The sequence below is a fragment of the Coturnix japonica genome, chromosome 2 (genome assembly GCF_001577835.2).
Source record: "Coturnix japonica isolate 7356 chromosome 2, Coturnix japonica 2.1, whole genome shotgun sequence".
Taxonomy (NCBI): domain Eukaryota; kingdom Metazoa; phylum Chordata; class Aves; order Galliformes; family Phasianidae; genus Coturnix; species Coturnix japonica.
In genome coordinates this window covers 96777939-96800959 of record NC_029517.1, presented here as the reverse complement: position 1 = coordinate 96800959, position 23021 = coordinate 96777939, and the positions used below count along the sequence as shown (strand labels likewise).

Below are 23021 nucleotides of genomic sequence, written 5' to 3'. Positions count from 1 at the left end.
GTTTTCAGAAGGTGGTATGTTTTCTGAAATCTGCCTCTTTACAATGTTTCTGTTATTAAGTTTTATCTTTACAGAGAGGAAGCTTCCATTACTTAATCAGTTTAGTGTTGAGTACTCCAGCTGCCCTTGCATTTGCTTGACTTTTCAGACCTCCAAGCCCCTGTTGGTTGGAAACATTGCAACTATTTTCAGCAGTATGAAAGCCTGTGGGGTTGAGGGTTATATAGCTAATTTTGATTGATTAAATAAGGAGGTATTAAGAAAAATATCACAAAAAGAGTTTCATGATGATCTACATATAATAACAGTATTGTTATTTTATACTGTACCCCAAACTCTTGATCTGTCCCTTTCCTTTCTAAGCACTTCTCTCTTGTGAAGCAGTAGTTCATACAATTCTGATGGGTAAACTGGTTAAAAAGGGCAAAACGTTTCTCTAACAAAGTCATATCATTAAAAAATTCTAGAAACAGATTCTTTAAAGACATTTCAATGTGTACTATGTTAATTGTTTAGAAATTACATCCTAAGTCTGTCTCAGATCTGTTTTGCTTTTTAGTAACTTATGCAGGTATGAAGAATGTTTTGAAAGTGAGTAGCAGAAGTTATCCTGTTTCCAGTAACTTTGGAATATGTGAAGAAGTAAGCTTTGGAAATAGGAAAATGGCATGATATGTGGAAAAAAAGAGGATGAAAACAAAGAAGTGAAAAATACAACCCTATATTAATTGTTCTTTTCTTTTGCATTCTGTGAGAATGGAAAAGGCAAAAATACAACTTTGACATTCGTTTTAGTCTCTTACTTAAAAATTTCAATAAGTTCTGATGTAGAATAAAGCCCACTATTTTATGGGGGGGAAAAATAAAGAGAGAGAGAGAAAAGAATGTTCAGCTTGATTAGGTTTTCTTGTACTATGACTGACATATTATGACCTCTGCTACAGTGCTACTTGATGAATTGGCTTGTGCGAGTAGCATGAGTACGTGACCCAACTCGAAGTGTTTGAACTAGGAAATAATGTTAAATCAGACTCACTTGTTCCTGGTCCTCTGGAGTTTTGCTAGCAAACTGCTTCTTGTTGGAGTGCAGTTTAAACCAATCTATTGGAGGTTTAAACCAATCTATTCAATCCAAAACCACCTCGGAATTAGCTCTGTCCAGTGATTTCTATGTCTTTGTGTGACTCTGAAATACCAGATATATTTAGGATAGTCATAATCACACTTATGTTAGCTGAGTTGAGAGAAATTAGATGACTTGGGCTCCCTCAGAGACAATACATGAAACCCATAGGTGACACACACATCCGAGTGATTATCCCCAGCTATCTTGAGAGTCATCCTCTGGAGATGCGTACCTTTTCAAAGATATGAAAAATGAGCCTAGATAACTAGGTTAGATAAAATACCCCAGGTTGTTTTTGTTTTTGTGGATAAAATAAGATAGATCTTATTCCTGTTGTTCACAAAATATATTTAAAATTTCCACTAGCCCCATTGAAAGTGCTGTCTTGTATGACTGGACCAGGACTTGGCCATGTATGTAGGTGCAGGAGTAGGAAAGAATTAGTCGGTTGAAAAATGTCATTTGCTTAGCATATAGGCAGGAATATGGATATATTCAGGTAAATGGATATAGTAAAGTGCTGTCATACTGAATGTGTAATAGTCAATATTTCAATTAATGTATTTTAAAACTTTAAAAAGTGGTGTGAACATCACTGAATGTTTTAGGAGAAATATCTCTAGTTGTTTTTTGGAGTATTTATCACAGTTTAATTATCACAGCAGTCTGGAAGACTGAGTAAAATACATCAAAACCCAGTTTGAAACACAGTTCCTGCAATGCCAGCAATTAAAATGCGAGTCCAGTTGTTCACATTTCATTATTCTGCCCTAAATAAATATAAAAGTACATTTGAGAGACTGTAGTACTGTATTTTACTGTATGAATTTAAAAATACTGTATGGAAAGGATTCAGAATCCTTTTAACTGTGCAATGCAGGATAGTTCTGTGCCATATAGTTAACTCCATTATATTGATTATATTTGAAGATAATGCACACCCTCCATGTTTTGGATGTTTTCTATGAAAAACTGCTAATTAGGGATTGCTTATTGCTATTATATATATGTTAGAGATTCTAATAGAATGTGTTGGATCATAATACGTTATTATGAAAGGTTTGTAGCACAATATTTGATTCTGGCAATGAACATAATGCATACACAAATAACTGACATGCAGGAAAGAAGTAGGGAGACTAATGGTGTTAGGAGCTCAAAATGCTTGATGGTACCTTTGGAAAAAATCAATTACTGCCAGTGAGGTATCTTAGGGGTTTGCCTTCACCTTTGGATGCCCAACTGCTTTGGAAAATATGTTTTTGTTTTTGAGTAGTAGTTTAAATGTGCTCTCATTCACACATTTGTATTAGATGCATCTGTGAACAGATGAAAGTAACCTGTATATTTGTGTGACTGCAACTATCTTGTACCACAGGATTCTCCTTTTTGTTGTTGATTGGCCTAAAGTAATGGGAAATATTTATGCAGAAAGGTCAAGCTGTGAAGTCTGGTGTATTAGCAGGTATGCATCTGCCTGTTGTCTGACATAACTGGTAGCTGATTTTTTTACAGAATTGAGTCAGACCTGTGCAATATGTGCTAGAGTTTCTAGACAAACTACCTCCATGAAAACTTGTTTTTACATATAAGAAATTACTAGACCTAACAGCAAATGTTAAGGTAGTAATTTCAGAGGCAAAAGTTCTCCAACTATAAGCAGCAAATAGCAGATCAAAAATTCTTTCAGGTGAACATACTGCTCCTACTGGTTTAGACTGAAATAGTCCCTCTCTTATATTTGTAATTGGTAGATTTATACCAGGAATGTACATTTGCAACATAGCATTTTGTTAGATTCCATATAGAAACAAAAGAATCATGTGAAACAGCACTCAGCTCTGCAGAAGGGAGCCTGACAGCCTGAAAAAAAGGCTGGCTTGTCTGAGATCAGCCAGCTTTATTCTGCAGAGTTACATTGCTTTTCTCACATTTCCCTATGTCTCACCCTCAGACAGGGAGGTTAGAAATGGGCAGTCCACGGAGATTGGGATGTTTGGGCATCTTACTGAGAGGATTTTATAGCTGTAATCATGACAGGGATAAAAAATAATCAGAAGTTAAGCTAAAGCAGAAAGGGCCTCTGAGCTTAGAAGATGAGGCTATGACTTCAGTTTATTTAGAAATTAGAAAGAATATGTACAAGAAGAAAGAAGATTATTTCAAAGTGTTTTTTCCCTCTTAGGCAAAGATTTTCAAAATTGATCTTTTTGACATTTCACAGATATGGCATTTCATGGAACAGAAAATCTTTTTAACAGCTCTATTACTGACAGTCACCTTCTCAGTCAGTGCCAGACCAGGGCTCTGACTGAGTTGAGTTGATAGAGCCCAATCAGACTATTTTTCTGCTGTGCTTTGTTAAAGTATTTTACTGCTTGAGTGATTCAACCATGCATTCATTATGTTCTTCCTAAAGTTTATTCTGGATAGTCCTTGACATGAACATATCAACAGCTGGCTGCAGTGATGTGTGAGAAATCATGGGTTAACAGATATTTCAAGAGGAAGATACTCCATTACCTGGAGATTTCCTCATTTTTCCGGGTTTTAACTTTTGAGAAGTGTTTTAATGGTGAATATACCCACTTCAGTTATTTTTAGAGAACTTCAGGTGACTCTTCATTATAATGGTGGTGACTCATTATTTTTTAATTCTAATAAAACTATTATCTCCCGTAATTATCTGGGGAACTTCATTTTTGGGCAGAATGTTACTTTTTTAGCTCTTACATCACCTTCTAAATATGTTGATGTTTATGTAGCTCTATATCTCTGAGCTGGAGGAACAAACCAGATATTTACACACCATTTTCGGAAACCCTCTACTAGAGGAGCACGCCAAGACTTCCACGCATCTTCAACATATGCAGAAAAAAGGCATGTACAGTGAAATCTGGCCACCAAATACAGAGAGGGATTTAGAGTGGCTAAATGATTAGCTAACGTATTTAGATCACCACAAAAACATCAACATTCTAGACAAGAAAAATAATTATGCTTTATCAATGAAAACCTCACTCAGAGGCTTACTCCCTCCTCTGGAGCTCTGTGGAAGATATCTGCATTTGCTATGATGTTAACCTTTGTAATGACACCAGGATTTAATATCAGCATCCCTTGTCTATTAGAGTGATTTATTTTCAGTGCATGGGAGTGCATTGCTGTGTGAACTCCAAACAAGTTCACTAGGTTTTGTTCCATCGAATAAACCCAAATGTTATATTTTATTGCAGTATTGCTGCCCCTGATTGTCTTTCTGGCATGACTGTTTCAGGGCCTAGAGAGTTTCCTCTTGTATGAGTGCGGAGAATTAAGCCAAGTGCACTAGAGATGGAGGCCTACAAATCCTTGTCTATTTCTCAAAGCTAGTTCAGCCTCTGGTCCCCAGCAGACTGAGGTGCTAAGAATTGGAGAAAGTAGAGCACAAGATAATAAACTGACATTCTGCAGAGCACATTCAAAGTCAATAAATTGATTTAAATTTTTAAAGGTAAAAATGTAGTAATGGTTTCCTCATAGTTTCTGGAACTGTATGAAAACCAGAAATTCAATTGTGCCAATATGATCACAGAGGTTGCATAAAAACTGAACGGTGTACTTCAAAATCCGCTTCTGAAATTCTGACATTTCACATTAGGTTAATGTGGTTTTTTTTTTTGTTTTGTTTTGTTTTGTTTTTGTTTTTTTAATAAGAAAATAAACATCCAAGCAAACCACAAGAACCACCAAGAAAATCCACACATACAGCCCAGCCCAGAGAAAAACAGAACAACAACTAAGAAACCAAAAAAATCCCCTGAACTATATATAGCCAGCTTCCCAGTAGCTATAAATTCAAGTCCTCAAGTTCAGTGAAGCTCTGAAAATTTACAGAAGTTCAGAATAAGTTCCAGTAAACTGTAATGTCTCCAATGCTCTTAAGTTTATGTGCATAGGTCACTCCAAAAGTAATGCCTCCTATTTATTTCCATGGAAACAACAATAGTTACAAAGAGCACAGGAACTGTATTTCACAAATCAAACTCTCAACTACAAAAAGATGATTTCTCATCACAGCCACCACCATTAGCCAAATTCTGTGAATGAGCTGATGGAGACACTTTTTGTTTCACAGCACGGCAGCTCTACACAGTCATGTGGACTGTGGATTGTCCTTCACACTGCTGTCACCACTGTTGAAATGCACCACCTCACTGTGCTCCCATCCACTGTTTGGTCACCATAAACATTCAGCATTGATGATGGTCAGTGTGTGCAATTTTTCCCACATGGAAGAATTCAGTGACACACCTTGGCTTCATACACACTTCCATGTCAGATGCCATTTTGTCAGACTGCCCCTCTGCTGCCATCTGTCGCATGGCAACAATGGGTAATGGAATAAAAGTGGGAACGTTCAGCCTCTACTGCCATACCACCAACCTCTGCTTCTGACATTGTGGGCAAGCATAAGATAGAAAGCATTACTTTCAGAGTAGCCCCTGTATATAACAGTTTCTGGGACAATATCCTAATTTTCTTCATTTTCTTGATAGTTCAACTATTTCTTTATATACTAACAAAGAATATATCTAGTTTTATTGTTAGCCTCATATCTCAGTTGCTGTGGATGTAATTAGGAAAATACGTGTAAATGGTCTTATTGATAAAGGGGTAGGGAAGATCATATTGAAATTCATGACTGACAGTGGAGCTAAAACAGATTTTAGCATTCTTTCATGTTTAGGTTTATTTATTTATTTATTTATTTTGTGATTCACTACACCCTTCACCTAAAGCATGTAAATTCTATGAAATTAGTGACAAGGGGTTTTGTAGGTGAATAATGAACTGTATCTAGTTAAAACACAAAATATCTACATACTTGGAAGGCTGGCAATAACAAGAAGAAAACAGATTTTTTTTTAGAAGTCATTTTAATCACATCAGTCATGTTGCAGCAGGGAATGCAAATATTCACATACTACAGATTGAGACTGCTCCGAAATGCTCTGACAATCTGTTCTGTTTTGAGTGATGCCTCAGCCCCATCATTCTGTTTTGTTTTTTTTTTTTCCTGGTTTTGTTTTGTTTTGGGTTTTATGACTATAAAAAAAAACACTACTTGTCTCCGTCACACGCTGTACAGGATAAAAGCCGTTCGGCTTTCTTACCAACAATCAGACGGCCGGAGTGCTGCTGGAACACAGAGAATATGCCACTGTCTGTGTAAAGTACAGCGTAATGAGGCAGACTGAACACACCGGAAAATAGAGCTGTGGGGGGAAAGGGCTTCTCATGGATCTGCCGATCAGCTGCAGCTTTAGCATCTGACTAGTTTCATTTTCATCTTTGCGAGTTCCATTTCCCTGTTCTGTTGGTATAAACTACATTTCAATGAGCGATCCTCCTGCCTGGGTGACGGCATTGTGTGCTTTGATGAGGATGTAGTGGATTGTGCTAGAAATAATTTCTGTGTTTCTTTTTTTCTCTCATAGTCACGACCTATTCCCTCACACCTTACTTCAGCAGTTGCAGAGAGTATCCTGGCTTCCGCCTGTGAGAGTGAAAGCAGAAATGCTGCAAAAAGGATGCGGTTGGATAGACAGCAGGTACTGTGTTCTTCGGGGTCTTCCACATCCATATTGATCAATGTACTCAGCTCTTTACAACTGACAGTCGTGCTGAAGTGTGGTGCAGAAGCTGCACCTCTTTAAAGCAATACACGAGCGTAGCATGCCTTTGTTTATATGTACATGAGAAGTATGAGGGTGCCAAGCACAGTTACGATGTTCAGCTGGATAAAGCTGTGTACTTTCAGCCGTAGATTTTGAGGACATAGTGTGCAGTCTGCCTGCTAAAATTATAAGTAACAGGACATGCAGTATATGTGTTACATAAATATAAAAAACAGTGCTTGCATACGTGAGTCAGACTGCTTACTGTGAGCATACTCCCATTCCAATTTTTGTATGTATTTTTAAGTGCAGTGTAAAATTCCATAAGTTTCTGAAAATTCCTATTTACTCAAAACAGAAAAGTTATTGGAATATACATAAAAAGAAAGCTGTCAAATGTCTCGGTGAGTGTCCTAACCTCATATCAATGTTTATTTTTTTCATATGCATTTTTTCAGCTTTTATACTATGTGATAGGATTTCATTATTTTTAAATTGCTGAGAATTGTTTGCCTTCCTTCAACATTTAAAATCCAAATTGATAACTCATTTTAGGCTTTGATTATTTAGTTGTTCCAAGGATACAGTGGATGTCTAACATTTTTATTGCAAAAACCATTCTAGTCTTTATTTCTCTTCATGACTATCACAAAGCCCAGTCCAAGTAATATCTCTGCTCTTTATGAAATATGCTCCTGTTATGGTAGGTGAACTTTTTTTTTTTTAATGCAGTGCTTAAAAGAATTTCCATTACACAGCCCATTTATTTCCCCCAGGTCCTGCCCTAGCTGAATAAAGGATTCTTACTGTTATGCTTAGATTATTGATAACTTGAGATTTGTGAGTTGATAATGATATGTCCTTTTGTTCTTTAATTTTGTTGTTGTTTTATTTTCATTAATGCCGTATATTTACATTAAGGTTTCCAAATCCCTTGGAATGTCAAACTTGTGTAATGTGAGTGAGCGGCTTACTGCTCACGCAGATTGTGCAGATTTTATATACTATTTTCTCTCATTTGTCCAGAACAACAACAAAAAAGTTACAGAATCAACATACTTGCCCCAAGGAGACTGAGAAAAGACTTGTGCAAACATCAGCTATTTTCACTGCACTGTCTAGAGACTAACCTGACCTCAATAATCTCAAATAGAGTGGCTCAATTCCTCAGTCCATCCAGAGTGAGGCAGAGTTTTCAAGTGATTTAAATCCCACAGTTCTCTCCAAGGAGCCAGAGAGCTGCTGAAATAAGCACGTTTTAAAAGCTGCAGACAGAAATCAGAAAGCTATTAATAGGATTTTTCTTTCTTTAATTTGTGGTGTTTCTGAAGGATTTGGTAACAATTTTAGTTACAGGGTGAGCCGTTTCTTTTCTTTTAATTATAGAATTCAATATTTGCAGGCAGAACAGCTCCAAACTGATAATCTCACTTCCAAGAGTGCTGTTAAAGTAATTAAGATTTTTGGTTAGGGCTATTGCCAGGTACTTGATTTAGTAAGCAGTAAATTAGCCCACTCGATGTGGGATGGTGCTCTCAAAACTATTCATGAATTTAGGATAAATGTACTGAATATTTTTTTATAGAAAAAAAAACATGAGAATATTTTTGTAGTAGCTTCACGAAACCTACAATAAGAAATTTAACATATGAAGGTGAAGAGTTAAGACAGTCATTAAAGAAGTAGAAAAACTTGATTCCAGCCCCAGTTCCATCAAACTGTAGTTATTTATTGCAAATATATGACATTAATAAAGTAGACTGAGAGGAAAGTATTCTGGAACATTTCTTAGTGGAATGTTTAACACAAAGTGCTGTACTCTCATGCTGAGATAGGTAGTGAGTCTGTATCTGGAGAAAGTGCTTTATAGATAAAAGGATAATATATTCTTCTCTTCTTATTTTTCTTATATTTACCTTTCATTTACTTCCAAATTTTATTCATATTTCTTACACAAATCCAAAATGAAACATTTTCAATGTTGCTTTATTCCTTAAGCAGAATAATGTTGAGAAAGTTGAGTTCATCCTCCTTTTTTTTTTAAACTTTTCTGTAGTTTTGAAAACAAAAACAAGTTTAAAAATGAGAATGAACTCAATTTAAAAAACCAAACCAAAACCAAAAAAGCCAAACAAAAAGAAACTCATGTTCTCGTTAACATAGCTCTACTTTTCCTTTTTAAATGTATATTGCAAAGTTAGGCATTAAAGAAATTAAATGGACACAGTCTTTAAGGACTGGTCAATGGAAATCTGGGAGGTGGAAAAGGGAAATATGCTATAGATAATGGAATTTACCACTTGATAAATTTTATCAGTAGTCTTTCTAACAGGGAACAAATATTAGATGGTTCTGGAAAGGACTTGGTGAGAGCACTCCTCCAGCACTTCCCCTCAGATGCGAATGGAAGTGTTGCATTAAAGATGTTTTATGGTGCACTGTGCTACATCCTTTTTTTCTCCAGAGGGCCCAGTCTGCCTCAGATATAGATGTAATTTGAATCCCATCACCATCTTCACAGAAGATACAGACATGTATATGCATTTTATGAGTAGTTTTCTAAAACATTTTTTCAGAATATGGCAAATGTACTTTTGTAGATACAGTCATAGAATCCTTAGAGTTGGAAGGGTCCTTTAGAGGTTACCTAGTCCAACTCCTGCACAATGAACAGGGACACCTTCAGCTACATCAGATTGCTCAGAGCTCCATCCAGCCTGACCTCAAGTGTCTCCAGACATTCACCGCCTCTTTCGGCAACATGCGCCAGTGCCTCACCACCCTTATTGTAAAAATTGTCTTCTTTATAATCAATCTGAATCTCCCCTCTTCTAGTTTGAAACCATTTCCCTTTGTCCTATCACAGCAAACCTCGCTAAAGAGTCTTTCTTCTTATAACCCCTGTTCAGGTACTGAAATAATATACAGAAATATATAATATATAGATAGAAAATGATGCATATGCATGGAGGTCTTTACAAGGAAACTTAGTAATTTGACCAATCAAGTCTGTAAGCAAATCAGAATGGAAACTGGAAGGTCCCAGTCACTCTTCCTTGTGTGCTCATTCTCATGTTCTCACACTTGCTCATTCTCCCTGGCTCCAGCTATACAGAAAATGTCTCTGTATTTATGTTGCTGAGAAGTGCTTGCCTCAGGTGTATTGTCTCTGTCTTGCAGGGTCAGTGCTGTGAATGGTACATGTTTTGAAGCAGTGTAATGTCACCACTGAATAGAGCCACCTCCACTGTTACACAGGGTTGGTGTCAGTCCCCTGTCACATCCTTTACTTCATTCAAATCACTCAAGGACACCTTGCCACTGCGGGGGTGATTGGAGCCATTGTGAAATGAACATGAGTTTGATACCCAGTCCTGAAATTAAGATGAAATTTCAGCAGCTTCCTGAACTCTTTTTATTTGTGCTTTCCTCTCCCCTTTGTCTGACACAACAATCTCATAGCAAGAAGTTCAGAGCATCTTGCATAGAAGTCCCTACTGTAAGTCTGCACTTCAGTAAAATAATGCAACTTTCCAAACTAAAATATTACTTTACCTATAGTACTAGTGACTTGATAAGAGTGCAGAGGGTCGTCATTGGCTGTGCAGTCTGGTTGGAGACCTGTAACCAGCAGTGTTACCCAGGGTTCAGTGCTGGGTCCGGTCTTGTTCAACATCTTCATCAATGATCTTGACGAGGGGATAGTGGCCACCCTCAGCAAGTTTGCTGATGATATGAAGCTGGGAGGAATGGCTGACACAACTAAAGGTTGTGCTGCCATTCAGCAAGACCTGGACAGGCTGGTGAGCTGGGCAGTAGGAATCCAGATGAGGTTTAACAAAGGCAAGTGTAGAGTCTTGCACCTAGGAAGAAATAATTGTATACACCAGTGCAGGTTGGGGGATGACCTGCTGAAGAGGAGCTCTGCTGAGAGGGACCTGGGTGTCCTGGTGGACGACAGGTTGGCCATGAGCCAACAGTGTGCCCCTGGGGTCAAAAAGGCCAATGGCATTCTGGGGTGCATTAAAAAGAGTGTGGCCAGCAGGTTGAGGAAGGTGATCCTCCCCCTCTATTCTGCCTTGGTAAGGCCACATCTGGAGTACTGTGTCCAGTTCTGGGCCCCCCAGTACAAAAAGACAGGGATCTCTTGGAAAGAGTCCAGCAGTGGGCCATGAAGATGGTGAAAGGCCTGGAGCATCTCCCCTATGAAGAAAGGCTAAGTGAACTGGGTCTGTTGAGCCTTGAGAAAAGAAGACTGAGAGGGGACCTGATCCAGGTCTACAAATATCTGAGGTGTGGGGGAAAGTGGCGAGACCAGATTCTTTTAGCAGTGTGTGGAGACAGGACAAGGGGAAACATCCAAAAACTGGAGCATAGGAAGTTCTGCACAAATGTGTGCAAGAACTTCATTACGGTGAGGGTGATGGAGCACTGGAACAGGCTTTAAGGACTTTTCCAATCTGAGCAATTATATGATTCTATGTTGGAGCACCTACTCCTTTATTTTTTCTAATTGAAATCTTCCTTTGGAAAAGCAAATAAAATAATATTAATTTTAAAAAAAAAAAAAAAAGGTCTTCTCATATATTTGGACACAAATGTTATTTTTTTACAACAGTTGCCTTATGTTTCATTGTTTTCTTCCTTAGAAATAATATTTTGCATGTTCTCATGTTGCAAAATTTATGAGTGAACATTTTCCTTATAACTGAAGTAAAGTTTTGCACATCAAGACAAAATATGAGAGGAAGGAGGATAAATAACAGAAAGTAGGAGAACTGAATATTATATCCCTAGACATAGATAGACAGATCATTTTAAAAAAAAAATGAGCTAGTTTTAGTGGCATCATGGTCACTCATACTGCCTACGAATCTGAACCCTTAAGAATTCACTATGACGTTTTAGGTAGAATGGAAGTTGCATATGACAGCAAAGCCAGTAGATGGGATTCTCTCGATTCAATTCACATTATCCTATCAGTCTGACCTCCAATTCAGCGAGTAGTGTTATGGAAATGCTACCTTAGCATGCAGAGGTTTTTAAGTAGCTAAGAGTGAGCTACATAACACTTCTTTCATCCTTATGCCCTAAGTAATAGGATGTGCAGTGTAGGCTTCTTTTTGTACTTACATAGCAAATGACAAGTTGAGATAAAAGAGAGGTTAAGCTCAAAGGAAAATGAAAGATACCATATATATTTCCCATTCTAACAAGAGCATTTCTCAGCCAAAACTTGAGGTTTTAAATTAGTAGACACTCTACAGAGTGCTTGACAGTCAGTATTTTATAGAATACACATATTAAGAAAAAGAATTCTGCATTATCATTTTTAAAAAACTGATCGTAGGGAGAACAGTTTAATTTCATTACAGACACTGCCTGAAATCAACAGCAGTCAGACAATTTTACAGCCTGACCAAGGTGATGGCCTCATACCTTCACTGCAAATAGAAATCTGGATAATACTTTTCTTGTAAAACACATAATTGGTTTTGTTTGATTTAATTTAGCTATTCGTTATCACTACCTACAAGGCAAATGAGAGGTAACAAAATGAGACTATTACAATATGTGTACATCTTCATGTGCACATGGGAGACAATTTCCCTTCCGCTGAACAAACCAATTATATGCACACTTTCTTTAATTCTTCACATCAGATCATATTTGGAGATAGCTGTGAGACAACTTTGCAGTTACAACATTACTTTCTTTAATTTTATCTCTGCTTTCATTATTTCATTCCCTGCTTAATATGCCAGAAAAGTTTGCATATCTTCAACATAATACTAAAAGTTTGTTCTTCATTGTTATGTTAAAAAATACAACATAAAATTAGAATAATATTAAGATAAATATGTGGATGATAGTCTGAGGTCTATGGAAGTCATCAGTTTAATTATAAAAGCTAAACTCAGTAAAAGAGTCTTTGATTATTTGAGTTTTTCAAATTGATAAGAATAAGTCACTCTGGTGCACTATGATGCTATGATGTAGTTCTTTATCATTTAGCTGATAACAGATGATAAACACTGAGTGCATTTGTTTTTCTTCTCATCAAGAGGGCAGCTATGATATTTTTTTTCCCATACTGTCATTTGTAGTCAGGCAAATGAAATATCAATAATCATCATGATGGAGTTGAGGATAATATCCAGCCCCCAAGGATGAGAAAGTTTAATGATCCCAGGTTTACAGAAAAAGGTAAATGAATATAAATTTGCAAACAGGCACTGTAGACATATTCTTATGCCCTATTCTAGGCTAGGGGACATAGAAAAGGGAAATCTAAACTTTTCAAGGCATAAGAATAGAGGGTTAAGAACATTGCAACATTTTGTAATTTTCACAATATTGTTTTTTCTGTTAGAGGAGCAGGAGTAGTTTGCTGTTAGATTTCTGACAAAGCGATTATAGCCCAGGCACACATGCTGGAAGCTGACCTGACATTTGCCTCTGGATAGTTCTCATAGCAGCAACCTGAACAGAGAAGCTTGATACAAGTGCCAGTTGCAGTCTGGATAAAGGTTCTGTGTAAATGCAATACATCTGAATATTAATTAACACACATATACATGGAGATCACCAATACTGTTCCCTTCCATTTACATGTAGTTCCTAAATGTTCGTTTTTAAAGAAATAGAGGCTTGTAAGGTGTTAATATCTGTTGTTGTTCCTCCACCTGTGATAAGGTGGTTGACCTAAAGAAAGACTCTTTAAGTGTGATTTATTGACAAAACTCAAAAAAACTCAATGCCTGGCTGTTATAGACCAGGTATAGAAGGAAGGAAGGTATTGGTGGGCAAATTACCGGTAAATCTAAAATTATTTTGGAAGAAACTAATTGAAAATCTGAATTGCAGGGAGGGCATGGACCTCCATTTCAGGACCACTGTATGTGGTGTTCAGTACTGAGGGGGAAAAGATCTTTAAAACTTATATTTGAGGACAGAGAATTTGTTTCATCTTTGCCAATAATTCATAGCTTCTCAATCTTGACAGTGAGCAGGTATTTCCTGTGTTACAATTCAAACAGTAGGAAAGAAGGAGAATATTTGTGTCAGTGTGTCTTCTCCTTCCTGATGAATGTCTACTGCAATTTGAAGGAGGAAGGAAGAGACAAAGAGTACGGCTCTTAAATGCTCTCTTAATTCTGTTATTCTGTTTATTTATATTGCCTGCTTTCATATCCAGGGTAGATTGGACAATATTAGTTACATAAAAAGGAGTTATGCAGAAACATCTCCCAATGGAGAGCTGGACAATGCCCTTTGATGCAGAGCTTCTGTGGCAGAAAGCTACAAATACAGCAAGCACAAGGAATTGGTCTTATTTCAGGGAGACCGAGTCCTTGCAACAGCTATTCAGTATGCAGGAAGAGCACACCAGCTCTAATCCTTGTAAGAAGTGGAAAAGGTTACCCTTCCTCTTGGGTTTCATGGAGCCTAATTTTCTCTAGGGGATGGGAAAGGAAAGGTGCTTCATTCACACTGACTAGAAGTAGCAACAGTGCAGAGGGACACTGCTGTGTATTTCCATAAAACCTGAAAAATTTCACCTCAAAGTCATTTTTCCTTCAGAATAGGAGACTTGTGGAGCCTCAGAAAAGAACAAATAGAAACAGACAGTTCACTTAACAAGAAATGGGCAAATAGAGACTGGAATCCTAAGGACCACACAAGGCAAAGTCACTTTACATTGCAGTGTTCAATGCCTCTTACTGTATTAATGATAGTTTTATTATTATATTAATGCTATTTTTATTAATGAAAATTGATGGTTATTTAGTGTTCAGCCTCCTCCTTGTGATTTGGTATTTAATAGGGATTTGACTGATTTCTGTATTTCAGTACCTATCCTACTTTATCTGTGGTCAAAGTTGTCAGTGAGAAGACTGTACTGTCCTTGGATAACCACGTGCCAACTTGCGTTTCAGGCTTTATACACTTCCATCATTTCCCCACCTAATGATAATTTTACTTCTGAGTTGGGCTATGGTTTGCTATTGTGATTGCAAATGATATGCTTTAACCACTGAGGCACAAAATGTTATGCAGGCACCATTTAGCTGCATGTGGATTATTGTCAAGAGACCAAATTATGTACCAGTAGTGGGAAACTCAGCTTCCTACCCACAATGCATCAACCATATTGTCAAGGGGAAGAAAATAAGCAGCATGCATTGTAATTTTAAATCCTGCTGCCTTTCAAGTCAGTGGCAAAATTCCTGATTTCAGCAGTGCTGGATAGATTTGTGCTATTCGCAGATGCAGCTGGAAGGAACTGCTGAGTATCACAGGGCAACCCCCTCCTGCTGCATTCAGCCCAGCCCGTGTTGAATTTGCAACATGTACTCGAAAGGAATAATGTGCAAGGCATGCAATTGCAAATAATTTCATGCCTTGGATTTACACTGGGGCCTTAAGGTGAGCAAGTAATTTTTCACCTCAACACCAAGATCATTAAACTAGTAAAAGCTTTATTTTTCCAGGCTCTTTGTGCTGAATTTCAATCTGCTAACATTTTAAACACCCAGAGCTGCAGTCTTGAATTTGAGGTAAAATTGATGCTGATGTCATTTATTCATTTATTTATTTATTTATTTATTTATTTATTTATTTATTTATTTATTTATTTATTTATTTCTGGAGGTTGGTAAAGTTTAAGGCTCAGGAACATTTTATGGACATTAATTTTAAAATAATCTTATCCCCTTCCCTACTCTAGATGGAATGCAAATGAACAGGGACCAAAATAGTTGTCTTTCTGTGTCTTTAATATTTGTCTTCTGTCAAGGAGACAGAAGAGGAAATATGGAAATAAATGTTCTCAGGAGACTCAGGCCCAAAGACATAGACTTTGGCCTTTTGTTCTTTCCATTCTTATGTTGAAAGCCAGGAATTATAGATATTTAATGATCCCTCTCTTTTACATGACAAGAAGATATTAAACATGAAGCTCTTTCTAGTCTGTCAGATGCTTCTAGAATAGATAAATATATAAAAGTCTTATTTTGTCTTTTCTTTGTTTAGCTAAGGGCTTCACTTTCAACATGGAGTGGGGATGTAGTTTCTGGGAGTAAATCCCTGTTGTCATGCAGAATTTAAGCCAGTTTAGTGAAATGTTTTGGTAGCAAATACCTGACCAGACTCTTTTTAGCTGAAACTGTGAGTCAATTCATGATTCCCTGGTATTTTTTGTCCCCACGGAGCCCTAACAAACATATATTTCTGGCTCCTCTGCATATGAGATGTGCTGTACCTTCACAGCAGGCTGTTCTGCCAAACACCTTCATACCCAGAAGGAATTGTATCAGAAATAGCGTTGCCAGCAGAAGCAGGGAGGTGACCATCCCTCTGTACTCTGCACACATGTCTAGCACTGTGTTCAGTTTTGGGCCCCTCACTACAAGATGGACACTGAGGACCTGGGGCCTAGCCAGAGAAGTGTAATGAAACTGTGAAGGGTCTGGAGCACAAGTTTGGTGGGGGATGGCTGAGAGAACTGGAATTGTTCAGTGTGGAGGAGGCCAAGGGGAGATCTTACTGCTCTCTACAACTCTATGAATGGAAGTTGTATAGTAAGCTGGGGGTCAGCCTCTTCTCCCAGGTAACAGTGACAGGGAAAGATGCAATGGCCTCAAGTTGCACCAGGTTGGATAATAGGGAAAAGCTCTTCTCCAAAAGAGTGGTGAGGCACTGGAACAAGCTGCCCAGGGAAGTTGTGGTATCACAGTCCCTGGAAGTGTTTAAGGAAAGAGTAGATGTAGTACTTTGGGACATGGTTTAATGGACAACATTGGTGGTAGGTAAACAGTTGGGCCTGATGACCTTAAGGATTTTTTCCAACCTTAATGATTCTATGAAATCAAGGCAAACTCACAATGTGCATGTACAAACCCTTATTTTTCAAGAGAACAGTGATGTGTTTTGGTTTCAGTTAGTAAATTAAGTAGATTTAGAAGATTTTAAACAATCACAAATTACTTTTAAATTCAAAACATCATTTGCAAAATATATTCAGTTGTATTCCTCAGAACAAGGCAATTCACACAGGAAATATATTTTGAATATATGCACAGGCTACTTCTGTTTGGTAGCAGGAATATGTTTGTAATTCAACAACTGGCTTCATGTCCCTAAGCTAAATTTAGAAACATATTTTTCTAAGAAAAAAAACCACAAACCAACCAACAACAACAACAAAAAACAACAACCAAGCCAAAAAAAAATCAACTGTGGAAGCAGGAATTGAGTGCATTGCCTAGAAGCAGCACCAGCTGCCGTAGAGGCGAGGTGCAGGGCAGGGCAGCCAAGTAGGCAGTAGCCAGCAGCACAGGCATTGTGCCAAGCAAATCCTCCCCTGAAATGAGAATATTTGGGGAACAGATTTATACTGCAGTGCACAAATTTCATGCTTATTACTCGTGGTATTTCATATTAAGCTTCAGTTTTACTGTCTCCATTAACAAAGCAAATCAGACTGTGCATCCTCCAAAGCACGATCAGAGTTCATTTCTTTGTTTCGTCCAGCCACTTACTCTGCTATGGTTTAATGGTTATGGAATCAAAAGGTCATACCCCAAAGCATCACTTCTTTTTTATTCAATCTTCTTTTAAAATACAAAGCTGAAATCAAAGGACACACACCAAGTTCAGAAAAATATTTAGAGTTGGTCTTCTTCTCTAGCAAAACATTTCCCTGCTACTAAATAGTTTGAGACAGGGTGGGGAGGTCAGTTTTTTTCTTCTTCTTTTTTTTTAAAAAAAACTTTTAATTTTTAATTTTTAATTAAAAAAAAAAAAAAAAAAAAAAAAACATAAAAGTCAAGCTTTACCTAAGGCAGTGTTTAAAAACACGCATTAAATTCATAGAAATGATTTTGGTTTCCACAAGCACACAGTTCAGATTTTAAGACAGGTTTGAAACTGAGTAGTTAGGAATCAAATGTGTCAACCACAGGGCAAAACACTTCAAGGTATCTGAACCTGCTGTTGAAAACAAGAACCAGTCATTAAATGCATACAGGAAAGCAACTGTCACTGTCTTATTTTGAGACAAGAAAACTGTTTTTGTATGGCAGTTATCTGTGTCTCCCATTGGAATTTACCCATGGCAGAAAAGCCATACTTTAAAAACAGCAATATGCTGCTGAAATCTCCAGGATTTTTCTCCTTTTCAAGGCAGAACACAGAGATGTTTTTAATTGGGTAAAACTTCAGCATTGACCTCAAGCACTTTGTGTCTAGGCTATCAGATCCCGTTTCTAAATGAAAAAGAATTTCATTTGGAATCTAATATACAGTGTTTCCCTCCACCATGGAAAGTAACACGTACAGTACTAAAAGAAAGTGCAGGGCAAAAGAAAAGTAGGAAAAAAGCTCAAAAAAGTTCAAACCATACTCCATAATTTTCCAGTAAAATCTTTCTAAGCAGTTGAATCTCCTTACCCCAGAGTCAACAGGTGTATGAAAAGCCATTTTGAATCCAGGAAATACCTTGCCAGTAGCTGGGAACCGTATGAGAAGCATTATGTCACAGCCTGAGCCAGTGATTGAGCACCTGGTGAAGGGGCATAGCCACACAGCCATCCATGAGAGCACAGGTGGAAGCAATTCACATGTGCAACCAGAACCTCATTTAAGGGCTGGCAGCTGCAAGGGAAGCATCTCTACTTGGAGATTGCTTCCTTTGGAGTTTTTGGTGAGCCCTGATCCTTGGAAAGGGGGTAAGAAATTATTTTTTTGTTACCAGATTGGGACCTCTACCTTTCTTGGGTGACTGGAAAGTTCTGATCGCCTCTCCTTACAGGAGTGATTCCATGTGTAATGCATGAGATGAAACCTATAGTGGGAGGTTTAATTATATTGACTGTGATGATATTATAGTAATAAATCCACAGAGCTCACACAAGCATTGCTCCACTTCTCCCACATGCTTTCCTTCGCGTACTCTCTAAATATTTGATTCATGAGTTTTGAAAAGTTCTCTAGTGCCACAGTTCTACTGCACTGACTGGAGTGATGTTCATCTATCCCAATGAACTTCTTACCCATAATAATCACCAAAAAATAGCATATTGGCAGGGGGGAACAGAACTGATGTAGTTTCTTGAGATCAGTACATCCATTTATGAAAAGCACAGGAAAAAACCTCACAATTGTTATAATAAATGTGGAGTTGCCTGAGGCATTGCAAGACTTGTTCTGAACCGGAGATGGCAACAGAGGAATTTTTCTCACTTTACTGAACCAGAAAGATACAGCAGGTCCTGCTACATCTGTATCACCATGCATCAGTTTCAACAGTGTCTTGATTCATTCAACAGCACTACCTGCAGGCAAATCTGCTTGTGGGATGGGAAATGACAACACTGCTTCCGTGCAGTTTATGCTGTTTCTGTTTGTTACCAAGGTCAGGTGTTCAGTACTCTGTTTGTACTGCCTGTCAATGAGAAGGCAGCAATAGACACCCACAAACATCTTCTGCAAGGTGTCAGTTATTTATTGGGGGCATCCTGATGCTTTGCTTTTGAGACTGGGTACTTAGCAGATGAAGTCCTGTTAGGAACAGGCTCAGCTTGCCTATTCCTTTTGTCCCATGCCTCGACAGTAGGCACCTCAGTACAGAAGGGACATAGAGGTGCTGGAGCAAGTCCAAAGAAGGGCAACAAGGCTTTTGAAGGGCTTGGGTAACGTGCCCAGGAGGAGGGACTGAAGGAACTGGGGCTGTTAGGTCTGGGAAAGAGGAGGCTGAAGGGATACCTTGTTGCTCTCTTCCAGTATCTGAAAGGTGCTTACAGTGAGAGCAGGGTTGGTCTCTTCTCACTGGTGACAGGACGAAGGGAAATGGATTCAGGTTGTGCCAGGGTAAGTTTAGGTTGGATATCAGGAAAGACTTCTTTACAGAAAGGGTTGTTAAGCACTGGAATAGGCTCCCCAAGGAGGTGGTTGAGTTACCACCCCTGGATATGTTTAAAAATCATTTGGATGTAGTGCTCAGGGACATGATTTAGCAGAGGATTGTTAGAGATAGGGTAGTATGGTTAAGTTGTGGTTGGACTTGATGATCTTGAAGGTTTTTTCCAATTTGAGCTAATATATCCTAAGAGGACAAACATCTGTGTGAAGTCTGGACTTTAACAAATCTCTTTTCTCTGCTGGTGTGATGGGGATAAAACAACAGTTCCACCCATCACCTCTCCTCTCATCTTCCTCCATTAAACTGTAGCTCCAAGGACTACTCTGCTCTTTGTGTGGCACCTTTGTCCCTCTGAACTGAAATAGATGGGGCTTTCTCCAAGATAAGTGCCATAAGTATTCTGTGAAAAATACCATGAGCACAGAAAAGTTTTGCCAAGATCCAAAGGCATTGCAGCAGTTTAGTTTCTCAAGCCAAGTTCAGTGGAAGTTTCTAATCTGGTGCTGGCCATCATTGGACATGTTATTTAAAATCACACTGAGGAAGCCACAGCTGTGCATACACTACAGTGCAGTATGCAGTCTTGCACTATGTCCCTGTGTTGAGACTTCCACTTAATACTATTAGTTGAGAAACCATTAGCAAAGTACTTTTTTTCTTTTTTCCCCCAACACTAAAGCTAGACAAGAGCATGACCATATCCAAGTTTCAGATTTCCTTCTTTAATGTAACAGGAAATGCTCAAGTATCTTGTGAACCACCATAACTTCTGCCTAAGACAAGAACGTCAGGGCAATAAAAGTAACTTGCGGGGCTCTTTCCTGGGGAAAACACTGGGAATCACCTATCTTGAACCGTGCTAAAGAAAGTGATAAACTCCAGCACCGCAGAAGATATAAGCTGTCCTAAATTTAAGCAGAAGGAGAATCAATTCTTTAGAAGAACGCAGTGTCTCCTTTCCCCAGCAACTTCCCATCACAGATATATAAACCACAAGTCTAGCTTGTTTGTGTTTCCCAGTCAACAGTGCTGGTGACCTCTAAAAGCTCATGCTGTTCTGATATCACAGTGGATAATGAATTACATGTAGCTGATAGGCTATGAAAAACGATCCCTCTACTTTGCTATCGCTCCAACGAAGGTGAGTCTCTGACAGCTCCTTGCAATGATCATCTGAGTCTCTCTTCCAGAATTTTTCTGTCCTGTAGGAGAGGTGGCGGTGATTAAAGCAAAAACAAAAGCAAATAAACAAACAAACAAAAAACCAACAAACCAACCCCCAAAACAACCCCACACGGCTCAGACTCTTCAATGTGAATGCTAACCTTTTATTTAAGGTTAACATACTCATTCCGATCTACAAATAATGTGTCATACCATCAGAAATGCTGGAGACTAAAGTGTGTTTTTCTGTCTTCTCCACAATAGCACCTTTATGTTTTGATCTTTTCCCTTGCCAGTCTCGTGCTTTCATTTCTTGTTGAGAGCTGGCATTGTCAATTTTGATGCCTGGTGACAGCACTGATTTTGGCAGTTCATTTCATTGTTAATAACTGCAAAAACAGAAGGAACCTACTTCTTTTATAATCAGAAACTAAAGTATAGTAGTTTTTCTTTTCTTTTTTTTTTTTTACTTTTTCTTTTCTTGAACTTCTGGCAACTAACAGTATTTTGATGGACACTTCAAGATCCTGCGTGTCTCCATTCCTGTTGCAGGGAGTTTAGATTCCTAATTGGACTCTGTATTATGCCTGATTTAGCTCAAGCAGTCTATACCAATATTGCCTTGCTATTTGAAAAATTGTATTAATCATTTTTGTCTCTAAGATATAGATAACTAATACTGGACTGACCAGCAAAATCATTAATAATAACATTTCTTTCAGAAATGTCTTGCATCTCTTGCATCTTTTTCGTTTGATGTTATGCCTGTGACAGAAAATTATTAAGAACAGGCTTTCTCTAGAGTTTTTAATGTATTTGCCTTAAATACATAAAAGGGATGCAGAGAGGGAGGTCATGAAAAAAATAAAGTCTAGTTCTGAATACAGAGGCTGGAAAATGGAAAACTGTGCAGTCCCCCAGCTGTTCCTTTCAAGTGAAGAAATAGCATGAATATGTGAGAACAGCAATTAGGATCCTCTTGACTTCACTGGCAAGTCCATCCCAAATTATCAGAACAATTCCTAATCTAAAGAGTACTTGGCATGAGTCCTTAGAAAATATTTGGAGATGACTTTGTATTTTCATTTTGTTATTTTGTTCAAATCTATTCTTAGAGCTTCTCGGGTCGGGGGGAAGCCAACAAACCAAAAACAGGAGTCTCTCTCTTGGTTGTACATAGGCTTCATGTATAATTCATAGAATCACAGACTTGTTTGAGTTGGAAGAGACTCTTAAAAGCCATTTAGTCCAACTCCCCTGCAATGAACAGGAACATCAGGTTGCTCAGAGCCCTGTTCAGCCTGACCTTGAGTGTCTCCAAGGATGAGGCATCCACCACCTCTCTGAGCAACAATTTTCAGTACCTCACCACCCTCACTGTAGAAGATATTTTTCCTCTTGTCCAATCTAAATCTTCTCTCTTCCAGTCTGAAACCATTTCCCCTTGTCCTATCAAAACAGACTCTGATAAAGACCCTTCCCCTTCTTCCCTATAGCCCCCCTCTAGATATTGAAAGGCTGCTTTCCAGTCTCCCTGGAGCCTTCTCTGGGCTGAACAGCCCCAGCTTTCTCAGCCTGTCCTTGTAGGAAGGTGTTCCATCCCTTGGTTAATTCGTGTGGCCCTCTTTTGGATGTGCTCCAACAAGTCCTCATCTCTTCTGTACTGAGGATTCCACATCTGGACACATTCTTCCAGATGAAGCCACACCAGCACAGAGCAGAGGGGCAGGATCACCTACCTCACCCTGCTGACCATGCTTCTTTTGATGCATCCAGGGCATGCTGGATTTCTGGGCTGTGAGGGCACACTGCTGGGTCATGTCCAGTCTTAAAAAAACACCATTGTGAGCAGCCCAAGAGGTGGAGAAATATTCAGAATGTCTGACTTGGGAAGTTATCAGAGAATAACTTTGTACCTATGGTAAAATACATCTGTGTGTTTTGAATATATATATATATATTTAAACAGACTATAAGGATTCTAGCAATTAAATTTTCAGATTTCAGTGGTAGATGTGTTGTGAGTAGTTGAAATCTCAGGTAGATGTTTATTTTAAATGTCTAACTTTAGAGACTGGGGATTTTGTAAGGTTTTGTTTTGTTTTTTATAATAATTTTAAGATATGCAACATAGCAAACAAAGTCA

The 23021-nt window shown here is 38.2% G+C and overlaps 1 protein-coding gene across 6 annotated transcripts in view; it reads left to right on the top strand.

Annotated features, from left to right (window-relative positions):
• The window catches only part of NOL4 (nucleolar protein 4), a 179612-nt gene that overhangs the window by 137518 nt on the left and 19073 nt on the right, over nt 1–23021 (top strand). For all 6 annotated transcript variants that reach the window (XM_032442699.1, XM_015855552.2, XM_015855553.2 and 3 more), the window contains one exon: nt 6607–6720. In XM_032442699.1, coding sequence (XP_032298590.1) covers nt 6607–6720 — 114 coding nt within the window. The remainder of the gene's footprint in view (nt 1–6606; nt 6721–23021) is intronic.